The 23,442-nt window shown below is 42.2% G+C and overlaps 1 protein-coding gene across 2 annotated transcripts in view; it reads left to right on the top strand.

Annotated features, from left to right (window-relative positions):
- ITGA9 (integrin subunit alpha 9) overlaps positions 1 to 23,442 on the top strand; it is a 262,270-nt gene continuing 238,828 nt past the window's right edge. Inside the window, exon 1 of one of the 2 annotated variants that reach the window (XM_072153171.1) lies at positions 1 to 269. In XM_072153171.1, coding sequence (XP_072009272.1) covers positions 103 to 269 — 167 coding nt within the window. In that variant the 5' untranslated portion in view covers positions 1 to 102. The remainder of the gene's footprint in view (positions 270 to 23,442) is intronic. The other variant, XM_072153172.1, reaches the window with a different exon arrangement.

The following is a 23,442-nucleotide window of genomic DNA, read 5'->3' as shown; positions in this document are numbered from 1 at the left end:
TGTGTGTAGTTCCCCACTCCCTGGCAGGACGGAGCGCAGTGCTCCCTGTGCTCTACCCCTGGAGACTTTCCCCTGTTGGTATCTGTGCCCCGGGATCTGAGGATGTGTGCGGGAGGACGGAGCCCGGCGGGAGTGCTGCTTGGACTGCTGTCCCTCGGCTTGGCGTGTGCCTACAATCTGGATCTGGATCACCCTGTTCTCTACCACGGCCCGAACGGCTCGTTCTTCGGCTATGCCGTCCTGGAGCATCACCACGATGACACTAGATGGTGAGAGTTGTTGTACCATACACACTGGCATGCCGGGCACGTGTGATAACCAGCTCCCTGTACTTTCTGCATTCAGGGTTGTCTGTGTAGGGACTAGGGACACTCCCCTTTGTCACTATAAGAGTTGTAACTTTTCCTGACTTTTGTTATGCTCTCTGATGCTCCATCTGTCACCTATCATTATCCATACTAGTCAGATAATACACTGCTGATGTGCTGGGACCATGAAATCTCATAGAAATTAGGACAGAACCTTAAGAGCTGAAGGTGGGGATGACTTCAGGACAGCAATGCTTACAGTCCTATTACACAGGCCTTGATGGTCCCTGAAGGACCATATTACAAGTGGCCTGGACACTGTCTGGTGGGACCTGTCCTGGTGTCCTGCATATAATAGTGGCAGCAGTAGCCAAGACTACTCTGTAGCAATCCACTTACTGATGAAGAGACCTACAATGCAGGAAGAGCCCCTTTATTTCATGAAGGGCCCTTGTCTGTATATTTGGCCATGGCTCATTTGCGTGGCCGGTGACAAATGCTTTTATGCCATTTATGATACATTCTATGAGACTGAGGAGGTCATTTAGCATCTCTTATCTGATTTCCTTCCTCTGCCCAGCAGGATCAGTCACTGCGCTGCAGAAGCTGTGGGAGGTTTATGCTTTCAGCTTTTCCAATTGGTCCTTGCCTCATGGCTGAGACTTTTTCTGTAGGATGTTCTTTATTAGTGTGGGAGCACATCTAGTCATGAGGAAGCACTTAGTTTTACTTGTACCAGTGTGTCAAAGAAACTTTATGAGTGTAGTAAAACAGTGGCATACAGATGAGTGGGTGATGGGGTCAGCCCCCCCTCCCGGACTCTCAGAGATTATGCATAAACCCAAGTATGACCGTATTTAGAGGATGCATCCCCTCTTCATCAGCATCTGCCTGCTGGCTGTGACCTCTGCTTACGGCGGGTTTGGGCACCAAGTCTGGCTTTTTGGCACTGACATTTCTATGTGTGTACCAACCATGACTATAAGGTTCCTGTTTATACTGTTACCACATGGCCCAAAATCACATGGCCCCAACTCTCTCTTCCTAGAAATATGGTTAAAATGGTTATACCTAATCCCCAGCCCCCTTATCCCTAAACATAAAGCGACACAGATTATATTTGACCTATGTATTACTGCTCATCATAACAGATGGCCTTTCTACAAGAATATGGATGGATCCCCCACAACCTTCAGTATTATAAAGGAATGTTTTTTGGGGCACATTTGCTAAGGGCTGTGCGCCAGTTTTCTGTCGGACTTTGCACGTTCTTTTAGATGCAAACTGCTTGCACAGGTATTTAAGACGTGACTGCACTACATTTGTGGCGCTGCTGCACTATTCTTCATGCGACACAAATTTCTAAAATGTAGGGGCGTTCCAGGGTGCCAGCTTCATGAAGAATGGTCGGCATAATTCATTAAACTGGCGCCCTCTGCACTCTACACAGGCAAACTGCAGTTTGCACTGTTCTTAGTAAATGTGCCCCTATGTATTAGCAATTTCATTTAGTATTTTGTTATTTATTTATAATAGTATTATTGGAACAGGCTGCTGCTCTAACAATAAGTTCAAGATTCTGTCAATGTAGTGAATATTAATGTCTGATAACGTGTATTTTTTATTACATAGGACTTTTGAAGTTCCTCAGGAGCAATAACAGAGGAATGGCGCATTGTTAGAGTTATAGGACCTAGAATTGTTAATTTCATGGGAAATGAAATTATTATCTAAAACAGACATGTCAGGGGAGTTGACAGATTCTTATAATTTTAATGACCAGTGAAATTGTTATAACTTCTGGTTGGATAATTCTTGTTATCACTTTGACATTAGTCCAGGATGTACACAGGGGAAGAACATTTCACTGCAGGCTTTCATCACATCATGTATATGGCAGTGTTACAGGTCATCTATATTGAACTGTATGGAATTCCATACTATGGATTAACATTTATTCCTGTTCACGCTAACGATTATTGGAGTCATTGCATTATTTCATCAGCTATGGAAATAACAGCTATAACTAACACTATTGTGTAAAGCATCTATATGCATTTATATAATGCTGTCAAGTGGATGTCATGCATTCGTCCATTTTCACACACAGCTTTTGCATATAATCCATTATTTACGTAATCCATGTTATACTTTATTTTGTTTCTGCAGGATGTTTGTTGATTTTGAAAGAAATTGCTCATATGTGATTTTAGGTTGGGCGTAGACGATGCACTTTTACACCTGCTTCATAGGGTCTACTGCCATTTGGACAACCCTGGTTCGGCGGACAGAATTCTTTTCTTTGATTTTGGAAGCCCATTTAATAGAATAATTCCAGAACGTCTTTGTGATAAACTAAGGGGTATGGCGGTAGGATCTACTCTGATACAGTGGATCTTTCATTAACTTACAGGGAGTCCGCAAAGGGTGCGGATGGGTACTACTAGATCGGAGGTGGCTGTAAGTAATGTTGGAGCCACACAGGGGACACTATTAGACCCCTTTTTGTTTACAATTTAGATTCATTTATGACCTGGTGTGGTGTAAATGGTCTGGAATTAAATCTAACAAAAACTAAAGAAATGGTGATTAATTTTACAAAAACTGTAAAAGGGGAGCATGAATCCCTTCTGATCAGGGACGTTGAGGTGGAACAGGTCTCCTTCTATAAATACCTGGGAGTGTATCTTGACGAGAAACTGTCCTGGCATATTAATTCTGAGAAAGTATACAGGAAAGTTTCTGCTAGACTCTTCTTCCTCAGATCATTAAGATCATTTAATGTACAATGGCAAATGCTGATTGAATTTTATCAGTCTGTAGTGGCGATTGTACGTTATTACGCAGTGGTGTGTTGGGGCACCAATGTGAGCATTGCAGACTAATAGATTCAAAAAGATGGTGAGGAAAGCAAACTCAATTGTGGGTGTGCTGTTTAAAAACTGGGAGACAGTTTTGTGTTGTAGAATGCTGACCAAATTGGACGCTGTTTTAAACAACAAATCCAACCCTTTGCACACTATCTTGAATGGGCAGCGTAGCAATTTTAGTGACAGGCTCCTACAATTGTAATGATCCTCTTTTCTCCTGTTTGTGATTGGCCTATTCAACAAGCTAGGAGTTGCTGACAGATAGATTTTAATGGTGACAAATGTTTATGTGTGTATTTATATACTTGTATATGTATGTTATGTGTATGTTTTTGTATGTATTTGTGGTTGTATTTTAATGTATGTTGTGACATAGCGGTTTTATTGTGACAGCAATATTTTCCCCTATGGGGATAATAAAGTTATTATTCTATTCTATTCTACCCAAATTACACATAAACCTTCATATCTTCTGAAACCCCCTTTCCCCTCTCCATGTCCCTGGACTTTCCACTAGTGATCTCAGTATATGGGCCTGGTAGATTACCATATTATTTCTGTGCTATACTAGTCACCAGGGAACTTAGTTTGCAGAAGAAAGCTGTAGTCATACTATGATGTAGGAGCTGCATTCCAGCATGTAAATTGTCCCCATCATGACTGCAATTCAATCTGGACTGGTGTGTTCGCAGCTATATCACATGAATTAGTCATGTCCTGACTGCTTGCTTTGGAGGCAGGTATTGAACGCCGGAATGGCCAGAGTTCATGACTAACTATGTTTATATAAACTTGCTCTATACTTTCCATCCCTCAGTATGTGTAAGGCCAGTGAGCACAGCAAATGTAGGCTGCAGGAATCAAACTTGTGTTCTGTGCATGTGATAAGGTATATGTCATCCAGTATCTCTTAAAGACCCAGTATCCACCAGTGAAATATAAACAGGATGTCAGGATACAGGATGCGTAAATCCACTGGACCACCGCGGGAGGTAATACTAGCCGACACCTGGGACCGGAGTCTAAGTGGCACCTGGTCTTCACCAGAGCCTGCTGCAAAGCGGGTTGGACTTGCTGCGGCAGGGTACCACCAGGTTGTTCCATAGGTGCGACTAGCCCGCGTTGGCAGCCGAGGTCGAGGTACCTTAGCAGGAGTCAGTCTGGTGGTCAGTTCCAGGCACAAGTTCAGGGCAGGCAGCAGAGATGCAGGGTCAAGTCCAATCCAAGGTCAGCAATGGGAGGTCCAGGCAGATGTGAACGGGATCACAGGCACACGGGAACTCAGGAGCAGGAACACACGGGAGCAGGAACGCAGGAGACACAGGAATGCAGGAAACACCAGAATGCAGGATAATCGCTAGGGAGCTTTCTCTCAGGCTGTGAGGCACAAAGATCCGGCTGGGGGCACTGCCAGAATCATCGCTGTATCGTGGGGAGGCGAGTGGGACCCGGAGCAGTGGAGAGGGGCACGGGTGCGCCTGCGACCCGGCAGATGGCACAGATGATACAGGAAGCCAAGATTAATACATGATGTATATAGTATATATTTGTGTAAGTTGACCCAAATGTAGTCAAGACAACTAATTTTACCACAAAAAAATAGGAAAGCTTATTGACCCAACTATACACCAAGGGTGGGAAATGCAGCAGCTACTAGTTGATTTCAAAAATAAAATCGATACCAATAAAATTATATTTATTGAGGCATCAGTTGGCATCAATGTCTAGCAGCAGCCTCCCCTCATTGATAAAAAGTCCATCAGCAGCCTCCCCCTACTGGTAAAATTCCCAGTAGCCGCATTCCCCCACTAATAAAAATGCAGCAGATACAGGAATCCTCGTCATAAAATAAAAAATTAACTCAGTAATCACCTCCGGGATACTCCGGTGCAGCAGTGTAGAAAGAGACAGGTCTGTGAGCTCTTCCCATGCACTCTGTATCAGACAGTGGTGGTACACCTCCTGATAACATCACTCAGTGTGCGCCGGCAGAGTGCACAGATCTGTCTTTGCCTCCGGCGCTGCGGTAATCAATTGTATACCTTGATTTTCTTCCCCTGCTATGGAGGGCTGCTGGCCCCTTCCAACCCAGGCCATGCTCACTGTAGTATAAGCCAAGGGGGGCTTTTCCAGAATAAAAAATGGTTGCCAGGTGGACAGGTGCACTTGCATAGAGCTGGGCTGTAATTGTGTGTGCCTGGGGCACTATTGTGAAAGGTAAAACACTGAATAGGTACAGGGCTTTATTCAAAGGATTGGTGGGGATAGGACTCCTATCATTTTTGATAATGAGATTCCCCTTTTAAATTTTATGTTTAAAAGTGTATCTAAACTTTAATTGAAACACAATTGAATAAATGAATAGTGCAGATGGTGATGATAACTGTAAACTTATATATATATGTTCCTGAGTCCTTCTTTTTCCTTTGTCTTTCTTCCTTATTTATGTAGTTATGTAACCACTGAGACCTAGAGATAAGGGAGCCTGATGATGATCCTAATGATATAATTCATTAAAGACAGGCACTGTATAGTCAAATCTGCTTAGAGATTGACACATTACTTGACGCACTATCAAGTTGATATGTTATTCAGAAAATCAACTTTGAAGTGAGGTGTAAATTGGTTGTATGAAGCAGACAGCTCAGCACTAATATCAAGTCCCCCGGCCTTTAAATGCTGCATCTCTATAACTGCGTTCTGTGGGGAGGAGCTTTACTTCAGTGGGGCACATTTAGTTACCCGGTCCCTGCGCAATCCCCGATACGGAATGTCCATCTTCCGCGATTCATGAAGATCATGCGCACGATTTCCTGCATGTGTTGCTTCCCCAATCAGGTCCGTCGGAGTTCACCATCTTCTTCCCGGTGCATGTAAGTGCATGGCTTGCGACACAAATTGAATTGTTAAATCCCGCGTGTAGTCCGAATCCGTCGGATTGTCCGATGGGCCGCCCCCAATTTGTGTTGCGTGAAAGCCAGCATGATTGTGACACAATACGAACGCATGCGACACAATTCCTGGCGCGATCCCCGAAAAGTCGGGAAACCCGACGAAAATGCGGCCGCGAGACCCTTAGTAAATAAGCCCCAGTGACTTTATACAACCAACTTACATCTCCCTCCATTTTCAATTTTCCGGATAATGCCACCACGCTGGATGGTGCCAAAAAAATTAACTGGAAGGTGATAAGCTGCTCGACAACGTACTGGTAGTGGTTTATTACGTTAAATTCTACTGATAGGTTCGATTTAAGGTAAATATGCTCTAACTATTTGTCTGAAGGGGATGGCTCTAAATCTATCTCAGAATATATGCATATATATATATAAAATTCACTATTATTACCTGTTCCTTTAATTTCTAAAATAAAAACAAAAATTGGCTTGAAAGCTTTAGTTACTCTTGAATGTTAGGTGAAAAGCTTAGAAGTAATATTTGTAGCCCCTGACCTTTGTAGGCAGCTCCTAAATAAGTCCTTATATGCATGTCAAAGCTCTATACGTGGACCTGAAGTCGACACGACTTTAGCAAGTCTGGACACTTCACTTTTGATTATGTTGTAGCCTAAAACATAAAAATATTCCCCCATCATTCAGCCTCCATAGGGTATTATGCCAGAAAGGTTGCACTTTCGGATCTGTGGATTTTCTGCCATTATTCTCAAGAGATCTTCTCAAGCTGTGCCTGGTTGTATGGGGACTGTTGGTGCACAAACATTTTCAGGTCTTTCTAGAGGTATTTGATTAAGTTCAAGTCAAGGGTTGTATCTTTTAAAAACAGTCCCAGAGTTGCTCATAAGCCATTCTTGTATTTTCTTGGCTGTGTCTTGCTGGATGGTGAACCTTTTGGCCCAGTCTGGGGTGTATCTCTTGTGTATCTCTGGTGTACTGTCACTGATGAACACCTCCACAATATAATGCCTCACTGTAAGAGTGGTAGTGGCCAGGTAATGGAAAGTGCCTCATTTCCTCCTGACACAACGCCTATAATTAAGGGCAAAAAAGTCTCACAGTTTGAGAGTTTTTTGTGTCTCATTCTTAGCTTTGTAGTTAAGCGTAGGTGACCATTTAGTTCTTGGTCACCTCTCTTGCTAAGGCCGTTGGTGTTCTCCTCTAATCCAGCTTTTCCAGAAGTCACAAGATACATTGCTGACTGGAAAGTGAAGACCCTGTATTTAGTCTCGCCAAACTTTTCTTTGACTTGTTTACGTGTAGACAGTTTATGACTTGGCAGCACAGTTCTAGTTACAATCCATCCCTATCTTTAACAGTTTTGGAGAATGGTCTAGTTTCTTAGCCACTTTTGGAAAATTGGAAGTGTGTTTAATTATTTATTGTTGGTAAAATCGGTAATAATATTAATGAGGATATGGGGCAATAAAATATTAATGTATCAGGATTCCCATATATATTATACCATTATTTCCAAATACGGTAAATTACAAAGGCAAAGCTTTGAGAATTAGTGTAATGGTCCCCCAAATTTTTATATTCAGGGACCAGCTGCACACACATCTTTTCCAAGGATCTAGTGAGTAGGAAGGTGTGCAGGAAGGTTTAGTGAGTAGGAAGGTTTGTTTACCTGGTCATTACCCAATAACTAATCTCACCCCTCAATTGTATGCACACTCCTCCTACCTGTATCCTCTGCTATACTGCCATGGGGACTCAACAACAGGGACTGTTATTACATTTTAATATGTTAATCTTGTGCATTATAAGGCACCTCATTTTCCCCAGGGACCTCATTTTCACAGACAGGTTGCAGAAGCCAATCACACCTGCGCTGCACGTATGTCTTTCTGCCTTTTCTAATTATTTGCATTACAATATAATTGTGTGTTATAACTTACCTTGCACCCTGACAGAATTCTCTGTGTAGTCCTAGGGGTTGGGCTTTGGTTTGGATGCATTTCAAAAAACAACATGTGACTTGCCTGTGCTGCAGACTGCCATCCCTCTCCTACTGATGTCAGCCCACCAGGCGGTAATCTCTGTGAAGGAGCAGGAGGGAGGAGCTGTACAGGAGCACAAAGGTGGGGGCCAAAACCTGAGGAGTGAATAACACAGATAAGTCACATGTTGTTATTTGAAATGCATCCAAACCAAAGACATCCCCTGGGACTATCAGGGTGCAAGGTAAGTTATAACACATAATTATATTGTAATGCAAATACTTAGAAAAGGCAGAGAGGCAGATTTGCAATACAGGTGTGATGGGCTTCTGCAGCCTCTCTTTAGTGAAAATGAGGTCCCTGGTGACAGGTTCCCTTTAATCACCAGAGGCGACAGGCGACCTTTTTACTATGAGAACTGTCAATCTGTAGAATAGCCTGCCTCGGGCGCTGGTGACAGCAGGGACAGCAGAATTGTTTTCCCTTAATTTCCTTCCTCATCCACTCTCTTCCCTTCCTTGGTTGAACTTGATGGACATGTGTCTTTTTTTCAACTGTATAAATTATGATACTTTGATAATGTGTCTGCAAAAAAATGTACTTATTTTAAATGTCTTATTTTGGTGGGTGTCTTATTTATAGATGCTGCATCAATTTAAAGGCAAGACTAGGGTGGTACCCTGGTGCATGGGTATGTCTTCCTGGTGTTGCAAGTATTCCAAGATCTTCCAAGTGTTGTTATGAGTGAGATGTCATATATGAAAATTCATTAATCATTAAATAAATATATTTGGGTGCATTTTACTCCACCCCTGTTCTGCAGACTCATTATAGAACTACAAAATCAAGCATTCCCCCCACCCACAAGTCACACAGGATATACTAAGAGGCACCATAGAATTGTGCTGTAACTTGGGCAACTTAGTTGCGGCTATACTCCACGGCCCAGCATGGTCCACTCCCCCCCATCCACATGGCATGGAGGTGACGTAAGGGGAGGAAAGATGCAATTCTTGGCCTTGCACCAAAAGTTATGACTTTTTCAAGGCTTGTACGTGGTATGTCACTGACCCCTGTCACAGGTTGTTACCTGTAAGGTTCAGTAATATTGTACTATAAAATATTCAGATAATTATTTTATTCAGATATTTACTTTACAAGTGTTTCATTAAGTGAAAGTGACTCAGTATATGAGGGGAACGTTTCTTTTACATTTCATCCCTTTCTTTACCATTTTGAGATTGCTGTATTTTGGCCATGCTATTCAAAGGGTTATCAAAAATACATTAATACAATATTAAAAATCTAACTATATTGGGGTAATCCAGAGAACCAATATTTTGACGTCACAGAAACAACCAGCATAGCGTATTAGATAGAAAAAAAAAGGAAAATGTACAGGTGAGCTACAGCACAAAATAAATTTTTATCTGAATATCCAGCAACACAGGACATTTAAAAACAATTAAAATGGGAGTCACAATTCACCACCCAATAACAGCTCAAACCAACGTGGACTCAATATTTGCCTCAAAATGTAATGCCCCAGAGCCCTTCTGGCTAATTAGCATCATTTTATTTTAGAAGATAGGAGGCCATGGATAACAAATATATGAAGATTACCACAGCTCAGTGCCTGGATCTATGAGTACGCTTCCTGGTTTATCATACTTAATTTTGATAGTAACTTTCCTTTAACATATTATACCACACCTGAGGAGCCTTCTAGTTTAATGGGGTAGATGCTGGTGACAGTGTCCCTTTTAGGAAAACCACCCGGTTCTGTTAATAAGATACAAATAATAGGTTTGCATTAACTTTTTAACATTTTAGACTATTTTATAAGTTGATCAGGTATAAAGAATCATGTATTATTCCTAGTCCCCCAAAATGTGATATATTTTGTGATATACAATCTGTAATATAGCTTCTACCGTTACAATTTCTGCAGCCTATAAAAAGCCTGTCATTTTGTAATGTAATGGTTGATTCTGTCCTGTGGGGTTCTTCATTGTACTGTTGGGGGCTTACCTGCCAGCATATATTACACATATGCAAACCAGAAATGCATCAGAGAGAAGACCACCAGCTCCATGTATCCAGTTTCCCAGCAAGATGAGGACAGGAATTTCATCAGTGCTCGTTCATTTATAGTTACTCGTATATTTTCTCGCTCCATGGCTGCATTGTTGGCCTTTTTATGCTACAAGTTTATCCATAAAAGGACTGTAGAATTTCAATGACCTTTTAAAAACTGCTGTATCAAATTCTTATTTACTGATAACATCAAGGATAAAGTTAGCCTGACCTTGTCATGTAACCAGATTGTAAACCTGACACTCCACTATTACAATATGTATATAAATACCCCAAATTCCACTCATAATAATATTTATGTTACCTGACTGTAAATAAAAGTTACATATGTGCAAAGACACTGAAATATAGTCCCTGGGTTATGTACAAGATAGGTTCAGTAGGTTTATTCTTAGGTGCAATTTTTGCACTTAAGTGCAAACAATTTGTTTTTTGTTCCTGTAAGAACTAGATTTTAAAATGTTTAGGTTGTCATGGGAATGTGGATTGACGTTAAAGCTTCATTTCAGACATCATTGATAACTCTTACAGCTGATCATTGCAGCCTGTGGTTAAAGTTCACAGAGGTCAGAGTGGATGGGGCATCTACTTTCTGAGAGATTCCCCATACGGGCAGCTTCTGTAAAGTTTAATGCTTCAATATGCAAATTTCTAAAGCTACTGGGGGCGTGGAGTAGCCATCATCAGCTTTCTCAGGCTACCCTTTGCCCCCAGTAGCCACTACTGATCCACCTCTACCCATTCCGGCCCGTCTCCAGCATCATTGGAGCTCTGCACAAGCGCAGTATCTGGCTGCCAGCAATGTGTGTCGGAGACAGGTCAGAGTGGGTAGAGGCAGGTCAATAGTGGCTACTGGGGGCAATGAGTAGCTTTGACCCCCAGAGCTGTCTCTGGCTACTCCACGTCCTCAGTATCCTTAGAAATTAATTACCTATTGAAGCATTAAACTTTTCTGCAGCAGCTACATCTCTGAATTAGTGAAAAATGGGATGCAGCTTCGGCCCGGATGGGAGAACCACTATGAGGAATCTCTCAGAAAGTAGCCCATGGCAAACTTGTATACAGTAAGCAAAATATGTCATGAGTTCACGTGTTTGTGTGCATCTAATATATAAAGCTAATTGTATGTGTGAGTGCATGTGTGTGTATGTATGTCCGCCAAAGGAATCTGCACTGTCAAGTTTACAATTACCAAATTTTGCACAGCGCTCTCTGTGACTAGGTTTTGAGCCTAAATTTTCACCCCACGCTTTCCAAAATACACTTATTAACCACCATGTACAGGAGCCATTGTCTGCTGGCTGCTGTAGCAGTTAGATTATGTGTGAGGTAATATGGATACAGAGATAATAAGGGAGATTCATTATAAATCAGCTGTGGGAAAATGAAACTCTGATTGGTTTCCTTGGGCAACTAGAAAAGTCAGAGACAGACAGGCAGTCGAAGACAGAGGCAGACAGATATATAAACAGTCAGTCAGAGACAGACAGAAATGGTCAGAGAAAACTGGAATCAGAGACTGACAGAGACTCTCTGACAGAAACAGAGACAGTCAGATAGACACAGACAGAGACAGTCGTTGACCGAGCCAGTTGGAGACAGAGACAGTCAGTCAGAGACAGAGAGAGACAGTCAGAGAGAGATAGATACATATTGGCGGTGACTTGCAACCCATAAGTAAGACGCTACGGATAAATGTGAATTGTGATGTATTGAATTGATCCCCGACTTCTATCTTTGTATACATTTGTGGCTTGTATGCACGTTTCTATGTAGCTATCTAGTCGGGTTGATCAATTCTTTATACTTACGTTTCTATCTAGCTATCTAGTCGGGTTGATCAATTCTTTATACTTACATGTATTTATTATTCATAAGTAGCCTTAATTCCATGGTGTATTTACAGATTTGTTTACATATATGATTCCACTTGCACTAAAATAAACTCCTGGAGTCTTTGGACATGGGTAATTGTGATTGCACTTGCATTTTGGATTATTCAAAACAATTTATTTACTTTGCAAGTCACCTTTCTGTCAGGGTACGCCTGAATGCTGTATTCCTAGCACTTTGTGCATATTGTTTGATTTTAACGTGTATGTATAAGGTATATTCAGATTTTACGTTTACATTGTGGTTGTTCCTTGGTCTTTGGTATTTTTCTGTCCAAATGCTCTTAAATGTCACTGTATAACGAGACAGATCCTTACCCTGTTCAGTGCTGAACTGGTGAGCAATTCCAGCATTAGTGTTCAAATGATTATCCATGGCGATTCTCCGCATTATCTTGTATGCTCTTGCATTTGACTTTCGAGGGCCTTCTTGGGAGACTTGAATGATTTTGTGATATTGTAAAGATGCAATATTCCAGGAATGACAGATGTGGAATGACCAACTTCTTTTGCTATGGCTGGTAAGGTCACCCCTATTTCCTTGGCACTCTTTGGGCCCCTTGGTACCAATTGAGCATCGTTGCAACGCCACAGCCTACCTGAGTATTGTTGCTGACCATGTCCATCCCTTTATGACCACAATGTACCCAACATCTGATGGCTACTTTCAGCAGGATAATGCGCCATGTCATAAAGCTGGAATCATCTCAGACTGGTTTCTTGAACATGACAATGAGTTCCCTGTACTCAAATGGCCTCCACAGTCACCAGATCTCAATCCAATAGAGCATCTTTGGGATGTGGTGGAACGGGAGATTCGCATCATGGATGTGCAGCCGACAAATCTGCGGCAACTGTGTGATGCCATCATGTCAATATGGACCAAAATCTCTGAGGAATGCTTCCAGCACCTTGTTGAATCTATGCCACGAAGAATGGAGGCAGTTCTGAAGGCAAAAGGGGGTCCAACCCGTTACCTTTCTGTCAGGGTACGCCTGAATGCTGTATTCCTCGCACTTTGTGCATATTGTTTGATTTTAACGTGTATGTATAAGGTATATTCAGATTTTACGTTTACATTGCGGTTGTTCCTTGGTCTTTGGTATTTTTCAGTCCAAATGCTCTTAAATGTCACTGTATAACGAGACAGATCCTTACCCTGTTCAGTGCTGAACTGGTGAGCAATTCCAGCATTAGTGTTCAAATGATTATTCATGGCGATTCTCCGCATTATCTTGTATGCTCTTGCATTTGACTTTCGAGGGCCTTCTTGGGAGACTTGAATGATTTTGTGATATTGTAAAGATGCAATATTCCAGGAATGACAGATGTGGAATGACCAACTTCTTTTGCTATGGCTGGTAAGGTCACCCCTTTGGCATTTATTTGGACAACTGCTTCCGGATGGTTTCAGTCACTTTGGAACAGCACACCATTTTTCAAAGTCAGTGAAAAATGGTTATGGTGCCAGTAAATAGAGTTTGTCGTATACTTAAGGAAATTAACAACAGGTGCCAGATTAAAGCCAATGAATTGTATGTATCTGTTCTCTAATTTTGATCAGTGTTCTTTTACAACAATCTAATTTGCATTTTTTTCTGTCCTTTAGAATATATGTAATTTATGAAATAAACTTAAAATACTGCTATTTTACTCATCTTAGGATATTCACATACACTCACCGGCCACTTTATTAGGTACACCTGTCCAACTGCTCGTTAACACTTAATTTCTAATCAGCCAATCACATGGCGGCAACTCAGTGCATTTAGGCATGTAGACATGGTCAAGACAATCTCCCGCAGTTCAAACCGAGCATCAGTATGGGGAAGAAAGGTGATTTGAGTGCCTCGAACGTGGCATGGTTTTTGGTGCCAGAAGGGCTGGTCTGAGTATTTCAGAAACTGCTGATCTACTGGGATTTTCATGCACAACCATCTCTAGGGTTTACAGAGAATGGTCCGAAAAAAGAAAAAAGATCCAGTGAGCGGCAGTTCTGTGGGCGGAAATGCCTTGTTGATGCCAGAGGTCAAAGGAGAATGGGCAGACTGGTCCGAGCTGATAGAAAGGCAACAGTGACTCAAATAGCCACCCGTTACAACCAAGGTAGGCAGAAGAGCATCTCTGAACGCACAGTACGTCGAACTTTGAGGCAGATGGGCTACAGCAGCAGAAGACCACACTGGTGCCACTCCTTTCAGCTAAGAACAGGAAACTGAGGCTACAATTTGCACAAGCTCATCGAAATTGGACAGTAGAAGATTGGAAAAACGTTGCCTGGTCTGATGAGTCTCGATTTCTGCTGCGACATTCGGATGGTAGGGTCAGAATTTGGCTTCAACAACATGAAAGCATGGATCCATCCTGCCTTGTATCAACGGTTCAGGCTGGTGGTGGTGCTGTCATGGTGTGGGGAATATTTTCTTGGCACTCTTTGGGCCCCTTGGTACCAATTGAGCATCGTTGTAACGCCACAGCCTACCTGAGTATTGTTGCTGACCATGTCCATCCCTTTATGACCACAATGTACCCAACATCTGATGGCTACTTTCAGCAGGATAATGCGCCATGTCATAAAGCTGCATTTTACAAAAAGGGGCTATCTAGCCCTAAGGCGCCATAACCAGGGAATAAAACTTAACTTTTATTAGTGTTAATGTTAAATGTGCTACGAACATAAATTTAATGTTAAAAACACGGAGTATTCTAACTGCCAGGTATCTAGATAACCTAGTGCTGGTCTCCGGATTGACCAGACTAGGGCTTAGATTATATCACATGTATGTCTGTGGGGCAGGTATCAGCAATGGGTGTGAATTTGATATCACAGGTGAGGCTAATAGTGATGGAATAGATGTGTCTCTGGACTGTAGAGGAAATGTAACCAGGAGGGTTGTTCTCACCTCCTGGTTAAATCAGTGGGGTATGTCCACTGTTTTATCCCAGTATGTTATTTGGTAGTTGTTACTACTATAATATTAAGTCCCTACATGGGATCAGAGTGAGTTGGTGCCACCGTATTTCTCACTTAGTGGAAATTAATACCCCAAATGCCTCAATTCAGTTCAAAGATCCATTAGTCTCTTGCACCTGACAGGGTAGCATTCACACTGCAGAAACTGCTCTAGTGCTAGTCTTCCCACTAGGTAAGTTATTATTCTATACTAGACTGGCATAAGATACTCCGCTATTTAAAAATTGCTGCTCAAGCCCCCCAACATGTTTCGCCGAGTACACGGCTTCATCAGGGGTAATGGGCTTAACTCGCGAGCAGCGTACGTTGTGTATCTTTATACCCCTACCCATAATACCATAGGTAGGGGGTGTGCCCAATCAGGAGTCTGGAAATAGGGAGAGGCGTGTCAGCCTCGCTGTTATTGTGTCCGCCCATGAATGTGTATGGGCGGGCACCTATCACATGATCCTTGATGGAGCCGTCATGTGTATCCTGCGGGGTGCGTCCCAGCGCACCGCCCACATTGCGTCACTGAGTAGGTGGTGGCGGTGAGGGGGCCGCCCACCTACGGAAGGAGTCATCACATGATCCCCTGTTCGTCACGTGATGTCGTCACGTGACTCGGGATTGCGACGTTAGTCGCCATGGCAACCGGTCCAAAGCAGGGACGTTAAATCAAAGGATCAACCAGGTGCCCCTTCTACAAAAGAGGGGGGTACAAGGGGTGAAAGGAGGAGAGGACTCATCCTGTGAAGAATATTGGGCACAGGTAGGTATAATAAACTAGGTTCAGACATTTGATCCAGACCTAAGAGGGGATCGTTCTATATTATGCACGCTTGCTTTTAATCGCATGTTCACTTAATATATCGTGTATTTATTGATGAGAATAGTCAAATACAGATACAGTAGTAAGAATTCTGATAGGTCGACTTTACACTGTGAATCGAGACCCATATATCACTATGGTCAGTAATGGGAAAGATCTGTCAATCATAGCCAGACAAAATAAGAGGAATAATGGTTCACATTGGAACTTTTTTACGATCCAGTATGAAGGGGGGGGGGAAGAGGGGGAGGAGTCAAGTAATCAGAAGTGTACCCCTATTTTATAAAAATGGGGTAAAAGTAAAACCCTCATTAAGTCCAATAGGGCTGAGGCTCTTAAGGCGGTGTATCCACCTCGCCTCTATCTGTAAAAGTTTCTGATTTTGATCTCCCATTCTTGGGCCCCGTTTGATGCGGTCTATCCCCCAAAATTTCAAAATCACCTCCATGATATCTCCAAATATGCAGCGAGATTGGCGTGTCCTTCTTAGTGTTGATAGAGCTCAAATGTCCCGATATTCTCCTTCTCAGCTCCTGAATGGTCTTCCCCACATATAGTTTGGGGCAGGGGCATGAGGCTACGTATACTATATCCACACTTTTACAGTTGTAAAAATCCCGTATGGCAAAAAATTCTTGATTGTGAGGAGTTATGAAATTCAAGGTTCTTGGCAAATAGCGGCAGAATGTACAGGAGCCACAGGGGAATGAGCCAACCGTTTTTTCATTTCTTCTGTTCGTTATTTCTTTGGAGGGGGCAAAATGGCTATGGACCAAATAGTCTCGTAGGTTCCTACCTCTACGGTACGTGATCGAGGGATAGTCTGGTAACCGTTCTGATAGGTCTCGGTCCGCCTTCAGAATAGGCCAATATCGTCTCATAATGTTGGTGATTTTTTCGGCATATGCATCGTAGGTGCCTATGCATCTTATCGGTCCTATTTGTGTACCGTATTCACGGGAGTTCATGAGTGAGAGTCTATCCGTACGCTTGGCCCGCCAGAAAGCCCTGTAGAGATGTTTTTTAGGATATTGACGCTCTCCAAAGCGTTTCAGTAGTTGGTCACATTCACTCTTGAAACTAGATTCCTCAGAGCAGTTCCTCTTTGCTCGGAGGTATTGCCCCACGGGGATTCCCCTCTTCAGGGCCGGGGGGTGCCAGCTGTCCCAATGAAGGAGGCTATTGGTTGATGTTGGTTTGCGGAAAATATCCGTATGCAATCTATTGTCCTCCCCAATTCTAATGGTAAGATCCAAGAAGTTGATATACTTGTCATGGATTTCATAGGTAAATTTCATGCCAATATCGTTGGTGTTAAGAGTCTCTACAAAATCCAATAAATGGGGGGTGTCCCCTTCCCATAAGATCAGTATATCGTCGATATACCTACCCCAGTATAAAATCTGGTTGGTATATCTAGCCAGATTGTCTGAGAACACAATAGTGTCCTCCCACCATCCAAGAAAGAGGTTCGCATATGAGGGCGCACAAGTCGCCCCCATAGCGGTCCCTCTAACCTGGTGGTAGTAGGCTCCTTCAAACAGAAAATAATTTCGGGTCAAGACGAAAGACAGCAGGTCGATCATAAATTCATTATGTGCCCGATATTGTATGCCCCTAGTGCTAATGAAATGTCGTATAGCACTGAGTCCCAGGTGGTGAGCGAGGTGGTGAGCGATATTACTGTAGAGAGACTCTACGTCAAGGCTCGCTATTTTCGTTTTGTTGGTGACGACTAGATCAGACAATTTAGAGATTGCATCCTTTGTATCCCTAATGTACGACGGGAGGCTCTGTACGAAGGGTTGTAAAAGGGTATCTAAATAGATACTACTTGATTGTGTCAAGTTGTTACATCCGGACACAATCGGTCTCCCTGGTAAGGGATTCTTTTGCTTATATACCTTCGGTAAAGAATAGAAGGTCGCTATGGTCGGATTTGAACAAGACAAAAATCTCATTTCGTCCTCACTGATGAGGTTGTCACATAGGGCCTCATCCAGAATTGTTTTCAATTCATGGACATATTCACTAGTGGGCTTCCTGGGCAGAACTGCATAGGTGTCCTTGTCCCTAAGTAATCTCAAAACCATATCTCTATAATCAGATGTGTTCATAATGACAATGTTACCCCCTTTATCAGAGGGTTTTATTGTTATTTCATTGTTTTTTTGTAGAGTCTCCAGGGCAACCCTTTCCGCCCGAGTCAGATTAGAGTGTATATTATTCTTATCCAGTTTTAAGGATTCTATGTCCTGGGTGACAAGTTGGACAAAAGTATCCAAATTGGAATACTTGGAGAAATGCGGGGTCATTTTAGAGCGTGGTTTGAGATCGGTTAGTGGTGGTTTTATAGGTTGTGGGCCCACTAGATTCTCTTCTTCCAGAGTAAGCAAAGCTTCAAGGGCTAGTGTCTCTCTTTGTGCAGCCTTCTTTCTCACAGTGTCTTCTTCTTTGTGCAATTTATGCAAAGCCAGTTTTCGAGCAAACAAATTAATGTCCTTAATCCAGGTAAACTTGTCACATTTCGGTGTGATGTCATAAAGCTGGAATCATCTCAGACTGGTTTCTTGAACATGATAATGAGTTCACTGTACTCAAATGGCCTCCACAGTCACCAGATCTCAATCCAATAGAGCATCTTTGGGATGTGGTGGAACGGGAGATTCGCATCATGGATGTGCAGCCGACAAATCTGCGGCAACTGTGTGATGCCATCATGTCAATATGGACCAAAATCTCTGAGGAATGCTTCCAGCACCTTGTTGAATCTATGCCACGAAGAATGGAGGCAGTTCTGAAGGCAAAAGGGGGTCCAACCCGTTACTAGCATGGTGTACCTAATAAAGTGGCCGGTGAGTGTAGGACTACACAATAACGTTGACTTTTGGGAAATTCTGTGTTCTCTAATTTTGATCTCCAATATACACTCACCGGCCACTTTATTAGGTAAAGTGGCTAGTAACGGGTTGGACCCCCTTTTGCCTTCAGAACTGCCTCAACTGCCAGAAGTTGCACCTGGTGTGGTCTTCTGCTGCTGTAGCCCATCTGCCTCAAAGTTCGACGTACTGTGCGTTCAGAGATGCTCTTCTGCCTACCTTGGTTGTAACGGGTGGCTATTTGAGTCACTGTTGCCTTTCTATCAGCTCGGACCAGTCTGCCCATTCTCCTTTGACCTCTGGCATCAACAAGGCATTTCCGCCCACAGAACTGCCGCTCACTGGATGTTTTTTCTTTTTCGGACCATTCTCTGTAAACCCTAGAGATGGTTGTGCGTGAAAATCCCAGTAGATCAGCAGTTTCTGTAATACTCAGACCAGCCCTTCTGGCACCAACAACCATGCCACGTTCAAAGGCACTCAAATCACCTTTCTTCCCCATACTGATGCTCGGTTTGAACTGCAGGAGATTGTCTTGACCATGTCTACATGCCTAAATGCACTGAGTTGCCGCCATGTGATTGGCTGATCAGAAATTAAGGGTTAACGAGCCGTTGGACAGATGTACCTAATAAAGTGGGCGGTGAGTGTATACCTATCCATAACCCCGCATATTACTTGAAGAGCAGTTCCTCAAAGCAGAGCAGCAGTTCAGCAAAGTTTTGGCTGTAGAAATGTTGAAATGGTACTGTTCCACAGTTACTGCACAGTAGAGCATTGAAAAAAGTACACTAGTGGCCAAAATTGTGGAAACACTTTGATTTGTGAATATTTATGACGTTTGATGAACTGTAACTTCTTTTATTTATTTTTTCCAATCACTTGTGATATTAATAAACATTCTATGATAGATTGTTAACATTATTGTTTACACAACTATTTGTTTCGTCTTGATGGTATATTGTTTTATGAGTTTTATTTTGATAATATTATGATACATAATTTTTGAGTGTTGTCTATCAGCCTCTGTTGCACAGTTTGAGAAGCTTTTAAGTGGTTTTTGTGTTTATTTTTTTTTACTCATAACTGAATTGTTTTATACCTTAATTGAAATTTTTTGTTATATTTTGCTGATTCTTGTTATGGTTTCTGTGAATAGACTTAACTGGTTGCCCAAAAAAATGAGCATTAACTTTGAGAAAAGAAGGGTACAGCTACCGACAGATTGCTGTTAATATGGGTCAAGGCATGTCACCGGCTGGGGTTCAGAAGCTGTGCAAGCACTTTGAGGAGACCTCAAGTATAGAGAATAAGCCTGGAAGAGGCAGGAAAATGGCTACAACACCTCAGACTAAGTGGAGGAAAGTGAGAATGGCATTACAGAATAGGAAACGTCTAACATAAACAAGTCATTTGCTGAAACGGGAAAATTGATGTCTGAATGGACAGTTCGCGGGAGACTGGTGTCGGCAGGACTGAGAGCAAGAATTCCAATGAAAAAACTTTCCTGAATGCTGCTTAGTGTCCTGAATGCTGCTTGTGCAGATGCCTAATATGGGCCAAATAGCATGCTAGCTAGAGTCCAAATGGTAGAAACTAATATGGACAGACGAAACTTGAATCTCGATATTTGATAGCAATGGTGTACGCTATGGTCGTCAACGACAGGGAGAGGACTACCTTCCAGCATGCACTACCGTCACTATGAAGCATCCTGTAAGTGTGATGGTGTGGGGTTGCATGTCTAGAGATGCTGTGGGTCGTTTTCAGGTGCTTGATGGACTAGTAAATGCTTACAGATCTTTGGGTCTTCAGTCCAAGGTTCTGCCATCAGCCAGAGTCATCTTTGGTGCTGGTCAACCATTCAATTTCCATCAGGATGGGGCTCCATGCCACAAAGCCAAGAAATGCCTCACCTGGTTCAAGGAGAACGAAGTTGAATTGCTAAATTGGCCTGGAAATAGCGCAGACCTCAACCCTATTGAAAATGTCTGGGCCAGATTAACAATAATTAACACCTGGTTCCACATAATAACCACGGATGATCTCTAGAGACTTGAGAGACTTGTGGACAACATGTCATGAAGATGTGAAGCAATGATCAAGGCTTAGGGATATCCAATTCCTTACTAACCACATTATCTAATATAAAGAAAGTACTGGAAATATTAGTATATATGCCTTAAGTTTCGTACTGTAGCTAAATAACAGTAATTTTGGTGAAATTTCACGAATATTGTGCTAGAAATGTCTGGGTATTATAAGGTTTCATTTATAAGTTGCAAACGTTTGATTAAAATACACTTACAGTGCTTCAGTAGTGTTTGTTTGGACTGTATGTAGAAAACTCAAAGTATTTCTACGATTTTGTCCATTAGTGTATATTGCAGAGTAAATGTATATGTTGGACATAATGGAAACCCCCTATGAGTAGTGGATCACCTCAAGTGGTGCAGACAAGCAAATGAATATCTCAGAACACAATTTTGAAAAAATAGTTTTTTACTATTTTATGTATATCTGGAATATATTCGTATATGCCAAATTTCTCATGGTGTTCAACATAACTTATCAGTAGTTATTACTGATTTAAAATACCCGAAGATCCTTTGAATGCTGTAAAGTGTTATTAGGCAGAGAATTGTACTGTTAAGTGTCCACATCCATTGCTGATTAATGGGCTGTTAACCTTTTAGCTGCTTTACTATTTGTAAAATGAATACTTAGGGCACTCTGGAGCAGCAGGGCATTCCCTTCTGAGGAGGTCATCCCAGGATAGATTGTGAGTGTTATGTGATCAAAGCAAGTCCCCTCACAGCCCAAACCTTGCAATAAATTGTCTATATCTACAGGTTCTTTACTCCCTTTAAAATTAATTAGAATTGTACAGCACCATGATATTCCTCAGCACTTTACAGATCATTTATTTGTGCACTTTACACAAATAAAATAAGACATTACAGGGGAATAACATGATGAGATGAAACAAATAGAAATGAGGACCCAGCTTGCAAAGGATTATATTTGGAGAATGTTTTTCTTAATGATGTGTATTCTTTGTCAGAAATCTATTGTTGGATAATATTAATAATGATTTAATAGCTGGCTCCATTTTCTAGTTATTTGATATTCATTTTGTGGGGTTTTGCCACATAAATCCCAGCATTATAATTCAAATAAGAGGAGCTTTCCACTGACACAGGGAAATTACTGCAGCAGCCAACCTCCTAGAGTGGTTAAAGGGTATGTCCACTTTCAGCAGATATTTGATATTGTTTGTGTAATGAAAAGTTATATAATTTTCCAATATATTGTCTGTATCAATTCCTCATGGTTTTCTAGATCTCTGATTGCTGTCATTCTATAGAAAGCTTCTGCAACATCCCCCACCGGGGCCTGGCCTTTCTTCTGTGGTTGTAACAGCGGGCCCAGAATACCGGAGTGGCTGGCTTACGCGGCCCTGGCCATGCTGCTAGGTATTGGGACCAGATGACAGGCCTACAGCCTGGCAGGTCTCCAGCAGGTGGTGCGTGCAAGAATAATGGAGGGAGACGCTGGTGAAAGAGGTTTTTCCCTGGGACAACCCCTGAGGTGTATATAGAGATCCCTGGGAGATGGGGAGCCCGTGATGGTGAAGCCTGATACAGGAATCACATTGTGCAAATCAACTCACGGTTCTTTATTCGAACTCGAACAGCAGCCAACGGCCGCTAACATTAACAGCAGCAGGCTAGAAAGCTGGTAGGAGATAGCTGGTCCACAGGAAGGGTTGCTCACAGCCTGGGAGTAACATTAGGCTGGGCTTTTTATACTACCCTAGTCAGGTGGAAGCACTCTCCGATCAGCTTCTTTACAATAAGACAAATCAAGGACAATCAACATCTTAACTCCCAGGCAGTGGTTTCCAGCTGCAATTACAAGGTTTACCAGGGCAGAAGCTTCTGAGTGAGTTGTACAGGCTCACCAGACATGAGAGTGACAATTTCGCAAAACCTGCCTAGACTATGCATTTCCAGGGTTGTTGCACTTCTCTGTTTACTCCACTAAATAGAAATCTGTCTATGGTGATGTGATGGACATGCAGGTGCGCAAGCCGTTATTATCACACAACTCCTATTACTCTCTGTGATAATAACGACTAGTGCACCTGCCTGTCCATCACATCACACGGACAGATTTCTATCCACTGGATTAAACAGAAGCTTCCAATAGAAGCATAGCAAGCAGAGATCTAGAAAATAGTGAAGAAATTGGTAAAGTATTTTGGCAAATTGGATAATATTTTCTTAAACAAACAATATCAATTATTTGCTGAAAGTGAACAACCCCTTCACGCATTAGCATAACCAAATCAAGTGAGAGGACATTTATCCACATTTTAGTCCCATACCTGCCTGTTGACATATAAACACAGTGCTGCCTACCTTATGAGCGACATATTCCCCCCCCCCCCCCCTCTGTTTTTGTAGTTCTATAATATAGATCTATTATTATTGTAACACACATAAAGGAGTGTCAATAATGTGTCTCTAGTCCTTCCAGGATTTTCTGGTGCATTAACTTCACTGCAGAATTTTATAAAAGTCCATAATATATCAAAGAAAGGAGCTATATGAGCGGCACATACTGTGCAAGTGTAGTGAATATCTCAGGATACTGATCATTGCTTGAGCCGTAACCTCAAAAAACTGAGAAGAAGGGCTTGCGGTATTAA

The sequence above is a fragment of the Engystomops pustulosus genome, chromosome 5, assembly GCF_040894005.1.
Source record: "Engystomops pustulosus chromosome 5, aEngPut4.maternal, whole genome shotgun sequence".
Classification (NCBI taxonomy): Eukaryota; Metazoa; Chordata; class Amphibia; order Anura; family Leptodactylidae; genus Engystomops; species Engystomops pustulosus.
This window is presented reverse-complemented; position numbering and strand designations above follow the sequence as displayed.